The 14,142-nt window shown below is 38.8% G+C and overlaps 1 protein-coding gene across 2 annotated transcripts in view; it reads right to left on the reverse strand.

Moving 5' to 3' along the window:
• The window catches only part of COG7 (component of oligomeric golgi complex 7), a 4,201,489-nt gene that overhangs the window by 1,208,176 nt on the left and 2,979,171 nt on the right, over nt 1–14,142 (reverse strand). For both annotated transcript variants that reach the window (XM_044089821.1, XM_044089822.1), the window contains exon 12: nt 8,157–8,343. In XM_044089821.1, the coding sequence (XP_043945756.1) occupies nt 8,157–8,343 (187 nt within the window). The remainder of the gene's footprint in view (nt 1–8,156; nt 8,344–14,142) is intronic.

The raw sequence follows: 14,142 nt of genomic DNA on the forward strand, positions 1-14,142 counted from the left end.
AGAGAAAGAGGAAAGTGGCTGGGAAGAATAGGATAGTCAGACAGCACCTGGTTTATCTGGAAAAGAACACTTTTGAGACACTGAAATTTGAGAAGCCTTAGCAGGAGGAGCCCATTGCCACCCTTTTTGCCTTTAGGAGGAGGGTGAGACTGCCTCTGAACAAAGGTTGGCTTATTGGGGTAGTTTCTCTGAAATTAAGGCACAGGAGAAACTAACATGTTTAAGTTCCTGTAAAGCCTTGCCCTTATCCTAAAGGTATTTAAACATAGCTGCAGTAGCCTCACCAACAAGTGTTTATCTTCAGGGGCATCCATCAACTTAGCCTTAATATCATCAGGCAAAGGTTGAAGCCAAAGCCAAATATACCTCATCACTGACCCAAAAGCAGCAGGCCTAGAGGAAGCATCTGCTGCATCATAACTGCACTTGATGGAATGACAAGCCACCTGGGAGAAAGTCCCCAACAGGAAAAGAAGAGACGTTTTACCCTCAGAGTCTGGAAGATCAGAAATAACCTGACAAACCTGGAATAAGAGAGCCAACAAGTACCTGAACTTACGGTTCTGATAAGTAACAACCCTAAAAGCCAAATTAGCAGAGGTGTAAACCTTGCCTAGCCTTTCCATGGTCGTGCTATCTTTATCAGAGGGCAGTAACTTGGGAGAAGAAAGCAAATGAGAGGGCTTGTCAGAAGCTACAGACACCACCGAGGGGTCAGGGGAAGGACACTTGTACAAAATTTTGCAGTCCTCAGACACCCTACAAAATCTATTGGGTTTCTTGGGAGCAGGGGGCCGAGAGTCTGGAGCCTTAAAAATATTGGAAAAAGCATCCAACAAGGCAGCCAACAGAGGAGGTTTAGGAGAATCCAAATGCAGAAACTCATAGCATCTTTAATGTACCTCAGAAACGTAAGCATAATACCATTTAAAGAACTCCATCATCCTGCAGATTGTGTCTCCAAAATCTCTTCAAAGCAAGTATCAGGACCTGTAGATTCCTCTTCCTGTAATCCACAGTCCAAAGGAGAAGGAATTTGTGAAACATAAGCAAGGGATTCTGAATCTAAATCCAGCTCATCCTCAGTGGAATCTTGTTCCCTTGGTCTTTTCTGGGGAGTAGATGACCAACAGGGGCTGGAACAGAAACTCCCTGAGGAGGTTTCAATGCCATCAAAGCACTAAACAAACCGCGAGTGAAGGAAGGCCTGCCATTCACTCTGTGGATCCTTAGGACTAGGATAAATATGTTTACTCTCTTGCTTTTTCTTCAATGGAACACTCACCTTATAAAATTTAGAAGGCTCTAACCTGGGACAGCATTCAATGATAGTAGTAGGGATGACTTCTCTGACTGACATTTAAGGAACACTCCTAGGCTCCTTGGAAATAATCAGGCATGGCTCCTCCTAAGCGTCCGAAATGGAAATCTTCAAAGCCTCCTCGGACGTGCTGAAAGTTGGATCCCCACCAGTCTCCAACCTAGTCGCAGCAAAGGAATCCAAAGCCAAAGTCGGGCAAACCTCCAGGCATTCACTCACCTCAGGAGAGACATCCGGGCGAGGCTGAACAGTAGAAGTTTCTGGCCTAGGCTTCTTGACCTCCTCCTTCACTGATGGCTGTCCCTCAGAGTGGGAAGTACCCTCCATAGTGTCTTTCAGAAGCAGCTTAAGACACTAATTTTCAAGATAAAATGCCAAAGAAGAAAGTTTTAGGTACAAAAGCCTGACAAATGTTACAAGATGTATGATCATGAGAGGCACCTATGCAAAAAAGACATTGGTCGTGGCAGGCTTTATGGGGCCTCTGTCTTTCATACAGTCATTTACCCATCTTGGATTACATGAAAACCCACAAGCAAAATAAAAAAAAGATAAGCAAAAAAAGAACCCCAATGGGGCACTTATCTACAATGGCTTGGTGAACCAGCAACAGAATGGGCGTTTACACTGATGATCAAGCAATGATTTTTCAGAGTGGTGGACGTCATGCACTACGCTATGCAAGGAGCACACATGTGATGTACAGTGTATCTTAAAGCAACCTAAAGCTTTGGTATACTAGCTGGACGTCGGGCTGCCCTTGTCAGTTGATTATTAATGTAAAGAGTACTGCAACATATACAGATAGATATAGATAATCAGAAAGTTATAACGATGAAGTGGAGGGGGTTCACAAAACATGGAAAAGTTAGTATGTTGGATGCAGATCCTTAAGGAGAATAACTATATAAAATAATTATATACATAAAATAGCAGACAGTATTTGAAGAACTAAGCCAACACAAGAATGGAGACGAGAGACTGTGGCAAAAGTGATTACTTCAAGTAGAGGTACATTAAATATGCAAGAAGAGGTTGAAATTAACTGTAGAAAACTTGCAAGGGAACTAAGGCATTGGAGCAAATAACTAGAGAGGGAAAGGCGAGTGTGGTGAGGCCAAGAAAATGTTTGGGCTGCCAGAGATTGATATCAGAGTATAGCCAAAGAGAAAGGGACTGGGGAATCATAAGTTGAAGATGAGATCTGATGTACTTTTCAGTCAAATCTAGAACAGAAGCTGCTGTTAAACAAGGGATAATTAGTAGGCACATAAAATAGTACATGATAATTACAAGAATCAATCCAGAGGACGTTAGAAAATAAAAATTGGAAAAGCAATTTACGGCTTCCAAGTATGCAACAAAGCCCATAAGATTTAGGGGTTTTGCTTGGAAGTGTCTGCATGAGTATTTTTATTCCCATCAGACTTTAAAGGATTTCTCCTTGGGTACTTAGCAAATGCCGGAGGTGTGATGGGGAAGAAAGAAAGAGGTAACTGGGAACATATATGTTGGGAGTATAATGAGTTAGCAGATTTTAAGAATTCCCTACAGATTACTCTGTCAGAAATATTAGGTGAGCAAATGGCTGTAATTAAGGAAATTATTCTTTTGAGCAGGACACAGAATCTGAATTGCATAGATATAGTAAGGACTTGTTAAGCTTAATTCTGCTGGCTGCCAAAAAAAAAATTACTAGAAAATGGAAATCAAACTCTAAACCAATTGCATTTGAATTACTGAACATTGTAAAACCGATAAAATAGCTACTAAGACGACAGATCTTTAGAAAAGGAAGGAGCAAATTACATACAAAGAAATGCAAATTTAGGGAAAACGCAAGCAGATTAATGTTCAGGATGATGAGTGAGGTTTACGGGGAGGAACTGAGCAATTCATGTAATGTTGGACTGGTGATGAATGTAAAGAAAGAACACAGATATGATGATTAATTTATGTAAAAGAAATGTTAATATTGCTGGCTTTGTTTTCTATTAATGTATATTTGCCTGTTTCTAAAGCAATAACTTAATAAAGGTGCTTAAAAAAGATGGAGTTGGAATTAACTGAAGAAAAGTAGCAAAGAAACAAATATTTTAAGAACAAATAACTACAGATGGAAAGTTGATAAACAGGGATGAGGCCAAGCAGAAATTTGGACTGTGGATCAGTAAAACTAAAGTTCTACTAAGACAGCATGAAATGTAGCTCGGAAGCAGCGTTAGATTTGGCGCTTTAGCTCTTCTTAATATTAACCAAGAACTTCATCAGAATCTAAAAACTAAAGACTGTGGATCAGAGACTGCCCTTCCATACCAGGGAATGATAACACAGTATAGGCAAGGAACAAGACACTGGTAAGTGTTAAATGAAAGATCAGCTATGGTAGTGGTTTCAATTAAATCTGGAACAGAATCTCATGTTAAAAATGGATATTTAGTAGTGCATATAGAATGGACAGCCACGGTGGTGCAGCAGTTATCGTTGTCGCCTCACAGCAAGAGGCTCTCCGGTTCAATCTTCGTCTGGGATGTCTTCTGTGCGGAGTCTGCATGTCCTCCCTTTGGTCGTGTGGCTTTCCTCTGGCTGCTCCAGTTTCCTCCTACATCCCCAAAGACACGCTGTAAGTAGATTGGACACACTAAAATTGGCCCTAGGCATGAGTGCGTGCGTGTGTGTGCCTTCCGTGGAAGGTTGGGCATCAGTCTGGCAACTCGACACCGTAAAACTCTGCTGCCAATCATGAGCGGACAAGGTGATCCGCTGTGGCGACCCCTAACCGGGAAAAGCCGAAAGAGAGAGGGAGAGTAGGGTATATAGAATACTGCCTGAAAGCTGTATCAAATCAATCAGAGGAGGTTAAAAAAGTTTTGGAAGAGGTTGACTGAAAAGACAATTTACCAAGGAATAATGGAAAAAAAATATGTATGGCTCACAAATATGCAAAGTCCAGAAGGTTTAGGTCCTTTGCTTGGAAGTGTTTGCATAAATATAGTTTACACTCCAAGCAGACTTCAGTGAATTTTTCCACAGACAGATAGCAAATACAGGAAATACGATGGGGAAAGACAAGACACATTCATAACACTTGCCCTGGGAATGTAACAAGCTGGTAGATTTTAAAAAGTGTTTTGTCAGAAATGTTGGTGAGCAAATCTATGATTCTTTTGAGTTGGGACATAGGCTTTGAATTGCCTTGACATAGTAACGCCTTACTAAGTTCAATGCTACTTATCTGCCAAAACAGTAACTCTTAGAAAGTGGAAAACCAAAACCTAAATGAACTGTAATTTAAGTACTGAGTATTGTAAAGGATAACGTAACTGTAGGTGGGATCCATACAAAAAGGAACAAGCAAATTACATAGAAGTAAATATAACCTGTGAGAACAAATGCAGAATAATGTTCAAGTAGAGGTGTAAGGTTTAAGTGAAGGAAGGAACTAAACAACAATAGTTAAAGGAAACAATGCATGAAAAGAAATGAAACTATTGTTTATTTTACATTAGAGAATGGGCAAACTTTACATCAGCACCCTAACTGGAGAACGAACGTTATCCAGCAGAGTATTAATGTACAAGTAATGCCCGGTGAAAAAAACAAGTCCGCCGCTTCATGGCCGCTTATCAAGCCAGCATGGAGCTTGGACAGAAAACACCTAACAGCTGCCATTATATTACGCTCGGTAAGCAGTGCTTCTGCTGTTTAGCAAGTGTAAAATAAAGAGAAAAAAGTGTGTGTATGTATATATGAGTGTGTTTATGTTTCTGTTTGCATGTGTGAATGACTGCGTGCATGAAAACAGAAGAGACTGTGTGTGTATGAGGCAGAGTGTGAACAGTGAGATCGAAAGAGCTGTTATTTTACACTCGCTAAGTAGCACTTTTGCTGTTTAGCGAGTGTAAAAGAAAAAAAAAACAAAATAAAAAAGGGTGTGTGCCTGAGTGAGAGAGTATGCTTGTATGAAAGCAGAAGAAACTGTGTGAGAGAGAGACTGAAGAGTGAGTGCGATCCCTGGCAACAGCAGCAGTTAAAGAGGTCTGCGTACCTCTTGACCTCTTACCTTAGGATCTTAAAATATGCATGTGCAACACACTAAGGAAATACAAGGTATACAGTGGAAAAACATTTCACGAAGAATGACTGAATTGCTTTTGTAATCCTTCCTGTAATGCAGTCTTCCTTGTCTCACAACGGAGCTACACAACTCATTTGATAACACAATATTATTCAGCCTGTTAAGACTCAGACTGCTTAATCTGACCCTGTGATGATGCAGAGAGATGTATAATCTGGAATCAAACAGCTTGAGAATAGTTACCTCTCATAAGACACTGTGCAATACAACTAGTACATGTAATAATGACAACTGTTCCACCAGAAGAAAAAAATACTAATGGCAAAATGCCAGCATTGTATTTTAAAGCATATATGGTGAAATAAGCATGATTTGTCTTTCAAAAAAGTTGCTTTTCTGTTTGCAGCAACATAGTTTAACTTATAAAGAAAGGAACCAAATAAATAAATAAAGTAAATACCTGCACATTTTTAAAGTGTTATGTTTTGGATATAAAATACTTCCTCCAACACCATTAACATAAACTACAGCAAGTTTGAAACATTAGGCAGAGGAACTATTTTACATCAAAAACATGAAAAAAAATAATATGCTACTTAAAAAAATAAAGTAAGTAAAACACAACAATTTTACAGACAACCCATTCTCTAAGCACAATAATGCCCTCTAGGGGCCTGCAGCGTCAGGCCTCATAACACCCCTGGGTGGACATTACACATTAACATACACCCTGTCGGGCATTATTGCTTGCTTAATGTATGTGTGCATGTATCACTGCTTTAGTTCAGACTGAACAGATGTTTATTAAAACTTATTGTTTTCTTAAGAAAGGAACAACCTAGCATAACAGGTTATGCTTCATTTTGTAGATGGCATCAGTAGGAACAAAACTGCCCCAAAATATGACAGTGTGACAAACCTGCAGAGATACTATAATTTTCTTAAGTTGACAGAGTAGTATTTTTGATGCTTTTGAAGACAGCAGAATTAGGGTCACACCGACCTTAAGACATGGCATCTATCACACCTGTTTCTTTAATTATCAGATTATGAAATTTATGTTTTCCATACTCCTGTCTATATCTCTGTAAAGAAACTTGGTTTTGAACACAGCAGTGCTAGCAATAATTTAGCTACAAAACATTACAGATATGTAGCACAATTGGGGAGATATAAAAACTTGTTTCTTTGTCAGACTATTATATTTTTCATATTTTTGCAAATAACTCTGACAGACCAGGGTAAAATGATACCTGAGATATCATTTTGAAATGGACACTACTGTTGACAAACTGCCAAGTGATATATGACCTCCATTAATACAGCTACAGAATATAACTGTTTAATTTTCCGATTAAAAATATACTTTTCATGTTTCTTTACATATCTCAGAAAGTGAGCATAGCACAGTACTAAATTCTCAAGCTGAGGATATGTTGTCTGGCACTTGGTGCAGAGGGTTAAGGCTGTGAACTGTAATCCCTGTGGTACAGGGTTAGAGTCCCTCAACCTTCCTTTGTCAACTGTGTGACCTTGAGCAAGTCACTTAACCAGATATTGCTCCCAAGTCAGCCCTGAAAAGGGCATAAAAAAATGGGTATTTATATAATATTTAGATAAACAAACCATACAAAGATACTAGGTATCTTCAAAGTGTCAGTATAGAGATATTGTCAATTTTTTTAAAGACATATGCAATAAATATGCACAAAATGTGTGTTTATAACTAGTTTTAAAATCATACTTTGTAGCTGCAATATCAGAATTTGCACCACTCTGAAGATTTACACTTTTTTATTGGCTGTTACAGTTTAAGAGGTATGAACAGTTCTGTCAAGTATGCACTCAAAAATACAAATTCTGAAAAGTAATTCAGGTTGTGCCATTGTTCCTATTGGGAAGTTAAGAGTTAGCACTCCTGGGCATTTCTGGAGTAAGTGAGTGACCAAGCTAAGACGAAGCATTTCCAAAAAAAAAAAAAAAAAATAGTCCTAACAGAGATGACAACTAGATCATCCAAGCAGACTTAAAAACTTTGAAAGTGTAATCTATCCCAATGTCTGAAAACTCTTTGGCTATACAAATACAAAATAAGATTTTTTTCCCCAAAACTGTACTTCATTGCACTCTAGCAGCCAGTCTGAACTGAAAAAAATTCAGAACTTACATTAACACAAAGTATTTCATACTACTGCAAGAAAGACCTGAACACGGCATGGATTAATCTCTCTTATACAGCAGACAAGCTGATATCCAGGTAGAATGGTGCCAACTCAGCCAGGACAAAAGAAGGGCGAAAAGCTCTAGACGTCACGTGAGACACCTGGCCTTCTGCAGAAAATGTTAAACTGAACCAAGCCAAACAAAAACTAGTAAGAACACAAATAACCAAGGAGGTTGAGGAAGAATGAAGCATTTGAATAGCTGTTGAAAATGTTAATGTTTTGATCACTAGAGTTTAATTTAAATTATCGTTACTTCAAGCAAAAAAGACTGTTACTGTTTCTTCCTCGGCTACCATGGCATAGAAAAACACAAATTAAAATGAACCAAGACAAACAAAAATTAATAAGGACACAAGCAGCCATGTAGGTTGAGAAGAATGAAGCATTTGAATAGTTTATCTTGGTTTGTATACAGCTTTTCTCAGAGGGATTACATTTTTTGCATTTTTCCCACTTTTGTAATAACAAAAACTGCAACGCGTCTGACACATTCCTTTTTGTTTTGTATAAGTGGCTTTCTTAGCAACATTACCTTCAAGCTGTAAAGTATTTCCATTAGGCTTGTGTAGTCCGCAGAATTTCCTTTAAGAAGGTAATTGTACTCCTGCCATGGGTTTCGGCTGGCACATTTCTTGTCGGTACAACCTGCTTCATGAATGCTTGTAAGGCTGCAAGGACTGTAGGAATCGGACAGATGTTTCCCAGCTAACAGTAAAATTCTAAAACAAGTAAAGACAAAATGCCTCACATTTAATAAAGGAATAATGAGTACTATATTCCTACAAAGTGACAATCTCACACAAGAAATACAAATTAAATTTCAGTGCTTCTTAACCAACCAAAAACAGTAAAGTGAACCCATAATCAAAAAATTGAAACCTGGGTAAAACCTCTAATAACTGTCAGCAGAGCAACATAAAGATCCCTTCAATATATCTACACTAAAAAAATATATTTCAGAAAGATTCCTGCAATGAAGTTTAAGGAGGTAGATATTATCTAGAGAGGGGAATTACAGAAACTTGACTGCTCATTAAGTAAGTTACTTCCGGGAGGCCCTCTTTAGTAGTTAACAGCTGGGATTCTACATCTAGTGCTTCAAAGCACATTTTCCCACCAAGAGGGCATACAGTAACATCACCACACTGGATCAGCTGAGCTTCCCTGCTCCATGTTACCCAATCCTGCCTTGATGGAACATGGAGGAAAGACAAAAAAAAAAAAAAAAAAAAAAAAAAAAAAAAGAGGAATACAAAATGATACATTTATTTACTTGTCATTTGTTAACCAAGTTAGTCCAGCTGAGCCAAAGGACTGTCTTCAGTGGAGAACCCAGACAAAAATAAACATGACAAGACATTTACATGCATACATTCAGTAAACAGCATTACAAAAGTTATATCATACATTTCAAGGCAACAGAATTACATAGTTATATCAATTGCACATATTTACAGTAACAGAGAGTTTCAATCAAAGTATATACAAGAATAAGAAGTTGATTAATCATTAGATGAGATTTAAGAAATAAAAATCAGATTTAGATTCCTACTAATGTCTCCCAATCTTACAAGGAACAGAGCTAGACTAGTGATAAGTTCATGGTAGTGTTGTTGTTAACACAGCTCGAGCTTAGTCAGGTAGTAAAAACAAGATAGTGTTACTTACTATTAATATAAGTAGAAAAAGGCTCTAAGATTTACAGTAAAGTGAGGTAGAGAAGGGTGTGTGTGTGTGTGTGTGTGGGGGGGGGGGGTTCTAGGTAGGGTCCTGGCATGTGCAGGAGCTAGAGTTAAAAAGGTACTTTTTTGAGTTCAGCACTGAATACATTTGTACAGTTGATGTTTCTAATATTAGGGGGGAAATTGCTCCAGGTTTGGGACACTGTGCTTTTATACAGATGTTTTCCAATGTTGTTTTTTATTTAAATATTTAGAAAGTTTAATCAGAGATGCGTAGAGTTCGAGAGGGGGGTGTAGTGGGATATGAGAGAGAAGAGGGAAAGGAAGACAGAAGTGGGTTTGTTTAGTAAGGTGCGAGTGAGCTGTAGTTGGAAAAGGAGCAGAAGCTTGGGGATCTCAAGCCACTGAAGCTGTTTTAAAGCAAAGCAGTGTTGGGATTTCTGCAGTACACTGCTGGCAAAACATGCTATATTGTTGTAGGTTTGTTCCAGTTTGGTTATTAAGGTAGATTGTAGAAATGTGAGTACAGGAGAGGCATACAAGAGACAGGGTAGGAGGAAAGCTTGTGCCAGAGCAGATTTGGAGTTAGAGGCTAGGAATCTCTTGTTTCTATACAGCAGACCCATCTTTTGATTTGTCTTTTTAATACAGTGTTGTATTTGGAAATCAAATTTTAAATGGTCATCAATTAGAATACCCAAACATTTAGTGTAAAAATCAACTTTAATAACGGTATTGTTGTGTGAAGATATACAAAAGGTGGCTTTGTTGTATGACAGGGATTTAGTGAGAAAAGGAGGAGCTTGTTTTTTTGCGTTAAGGATGAGCTAGTTTTCAGTTAGCCATTGTTCAACGTTGTGAAATGTATTTTGAGTGATAGAGAGGAGGTGACAGATATCGTCAGAGCAGGAGATAAGGGTAGACTCATCTGCATATTGTATCACGGAGGAGGTAGTGGCAATGTGGAGGTTGTTGGTGAAGTTGTTAAACAGAAGAGGACCTAGAACAAAGCCTTGGGGGACACCAGTTTGGATAGGTAAGAAAGGAGAGCAGGAAGACAGACATTTGACTGATTGAAGCCTATTGGAAAGGTAGTTTGAGAACCAGAGATAAGCCAAGGAGGAAAGGTTGAGGCCAGCTAGTTAGAGTGCGAGACAGTATCAAAAGCTTTTGAGAGGTCAAGGAAAAGACATGACACCAGTGGGTTTTTATCTCTGGCCTCAGCAACAGTATGTGTAAAAGACAGAAGGGCTGTAGATGTGCTACGGTTTGACCTGAATCCGTGCTGAGTACGGGTCAGAAGGTTTTTGTCACTTAGATAGTTGAGAAGCTGTTTAGGGATGCATTTTTCAAGGATTTTACAGAGTGGTAAAAAAATTACTATAGTTCTATAGTTTGATGGGTTGGTGGAGTTACCTACTTTATGTAACTGAATGGTGTAAAAAGATTTCCAAATGTCAGGGACAGTAGATTCTTGGATTGACCTATTTACGAGTATGGAAACAGGGCAGGCTATGGATTGAGCTGCAAGTTTAAGAGAAAGGAGTGGGAGGTTATCTGCAAAGGGGGAGCATGTTTACAGTTTCAGTAGAAGAGATTATTTAATTGGTGGCTACGGGGTTGAGAGAGAGAAAGAGGTGGTACTGGTAGTGTTGAGAGTGGTTGACGGAAGGTTCATTTTTTTGGTCTGTGCGAGTTGGTTTGCAAACAGATTCAATAAAATAAGAGATTAACAGGGAGGCGGTTTCTTGGGCAGTATGGCTTAGGATAGACGTTTGGAGTGGTAGGTCAGCCTGAGTTTGTATATTTGTAAAAGTGAGAACATACGGTGCACCTGAAGTGGGTGAAGGAGACTGCCAGCAGCACAGCAAAAGAAGAGAGTGGGGATAAGTGTTAGAAAAATATGTATTAGTAATATGCATGCTTAGTGCATTCGAGGTTTAAAAGGGTTAATTACATTTATTCTGTTCACACTGCATGAATGTGCACAGATATTAGAAACTTAACAAGAAGCATTCTATTTTCTGCTAATGTCAGCAAATAACAAGAAGTAATTCATTTCTACTAGTGTCATGAGACTTAACAAAGAGTTATTGATTTTCTGCTTATGCCATGAGAAAGTACACAGCTGCTAGAAGCTTTGATAAGAACACAATGGATGCTTGAAAGTATAAACCATAGTCAGCATTACTTGTACCTAAGCTAGAAATGTACCTTGAATCTAGGCAAAATGTAACACACATATTAGAACTGCAGAATTGAAAGTTTGTGGTGGGCTAAAATAAGCCCCAAGGCCAGGTTGTTTTTCACAAATGTTTTGTAAATCAGCAGTTATTCTCAACTAGTCAGCAATTAGTCTACTAACATTTTCTGTAGAACAATACAGAAAGCTGTGTCTAACTACGTCAGCAATAGAAGTAACATTTGTGTGTGACATGGAAAGAACTGTATAAAAATACCATACTAATCATTAAAGTTCAGACAAACCATTATGCCAGCACGCTTTGTCTCCTTGCTGCAAGTTAATAAAGGGTGCCTTGCTTGAACCTTACGTGAATTGGTCTTTGAAGTGTTTTCCTTTGACAGATTGGTCCTTCGGACCGGAACCCTCTCTTCACCTCGGATCAGAGGGGCCAGGTGGTTGAAACCGTACTGGGAAGAAAACAAATTGGTTCTTCTTATTTGAAAAGCCCTCCGACTGAACTGTCGTTCAAAAGAGGCCAGCCATTTTCTGATCTGCGACTGAAGGACGGGTCTCCGCGAATCAGGTGATCAATCACCTAGGCTCAGGTAAGGTGAATCTACTTTTTCCTGTTTTCTGTTTTACATCAGGGACCAGATTTGTATTGTTTCTGTCAAGACTGTATTTTTGATTACAAGTCAGGGACAGAAAAGATTACTGTCTTGTCATAGATCAGGAGAAACAGAATAAGTAGGCAGTAATTCTGAAGAGACTATAACAAAATCCGTGGTACCACGTTAAAAATAAGAGAAGTTATGTAACAATCAAAAGGGTAGAACAAAATGGGTAATAATTGCACAAAAAGACCCCAAAATCCGCCGTTAACAGAAGACGTAAAATACATGCAGTAGCAGCGCGCCGACAATATTAATTATTATTAAACATGGGTTAATAAATATGAATTAGACGGAAAATTAAAAAAATCCTCGCTTATCAAACTTGTCAAACAGCTCAAAACTGATTCCAAAGGTCAGGTAAAAAAGCAACGTAAATTAGGAATTCCTCAGGCACACAGGTGGATTGAGGAAGTAAACCGCAGGGAACAAAAGAACAACAATTCAAAAACAATGTTTTTAGATAAGGAAGACAATAATTTAGTAATAGCATCGACCTCCCTTACCAGAATATGAAGCAAGTGAACAAGTTAGTCCACCCTCACGATATCCTGTCATCATTGAAAATAGAGACATTGTAAAAGTAAAACCATTTATTAGAGATCCCATCGAGACCAGGTCTCGAACAAAGGCAGGTAACTCAAATGAAGGCATCGAGTTACATCAAATGGTTAAGAATTCACGATCTATGAGTGAAGAAATATGCCCACTTATAGAAGTACCCAATCCTCAGGCAGGACAAGATAATCAGGACCCAACAATTCTAGTGTATAGACCCTGGACTTCAGAAGATATCCAGAAAGCCACTGAGGGAATTTCCCATCCAAAAGTTAATTTTAGAAAATTCTCAGAAGATTTACAAGGAATGAGGCTGAGTTATAACCTAAACGGAGAAGAGGTAGAAAAGGTAGTTAGACAAATTGTGGGGCCAGATTGGCACATGATTAGTGGCAACTGAAATCCCCGTGACGCTGCACAAAGACCCCTCCCACATAGCAGCGCAGAATTAGACAACAGAGTAAAAGGTCTTACAGACCGCATCTCGGAAAAATGGAAGCCTAGGGCAGACTGGACTTGCATTAATCAATGCATCCAACAAGAAGGTGAAACTATTGACCGGTATTATGCCAGACTATTAGAATGTTTTAATAACCACTGTGGAATGCAGGTTCCTGAAGATCAAACGCTAGATTCCCCATATGAACAGCAGTTAAAGAATGCATTTTTAAAGGGCAGTATTGCACCTATAAGCAGTTTTATTACAAAACACATGGTAGACCATCGTACAAGCAGGTTACAGTCATTACTTGAATATCCTAGGCATGCTGAAAGGCATTTTAATAGCAAAAAGAAAAAGAAAACTCAAGTACTTTCTGTAGAAGATTGAGCAGAAGTTTACGTAGTACAGTCCGGGAAATAGGGCAAGAAAAATGCACAGGGAAACAAACAATCTGATCAACGATCAGAGGACTTTGAAGGGCGAAAGAAAAGGGGTGAATGTTTTAAATGCAGTAAAAAGGGACACTTGGCAAAGGATTGCAGGAAAAATAAGAAGGCAACAACGGAAGACACAGAGGGTGAGGACTGACTATATGGTTAGTCAGGAGGAATCACTAGAAGGGGATAGTGAAGAAGGGACAAATGAGAATGTGATAGAGGGAGTAGAGGAAGTGCAGGAAGTTAGTGACAATGAAGAAAATGAAATATTAGACCTAGCTTTATTGAGCTTGGAGCTCTATTTAGCAGACACGAAATAAGAAGTTACACTCTTGATAGAAGGGAGGGAAGTCAAATTCTTCTGTGACTCAGGGGCATCACAAACCCCGATACATCCCTCCAAACTGCCAGAAAACACGGAGTCGCCTGATTACATACTGGTAAAAGCATCTAATGGACAGCTGTATCGGGAGCCCCTCACCCGTAATATTGCAATAACTGATCCAGTTTCAGGATTGACTCAGAAAAGCAAAATTGTTGTTT

This window comes from Protopterus annectens, chromosome 12.part0 (genome assembly GCF_019279795.1).
Source record: "Protopterus annectens isolate FY-2018-M chromosome 12.part0, PAN1.0, whole genome shotgun sequence".
NCBI lineage: Eukaryota > Metazoa > Chordata > Ceratodontiformes > Protopteridae > Protopterus > Protopterus annectens.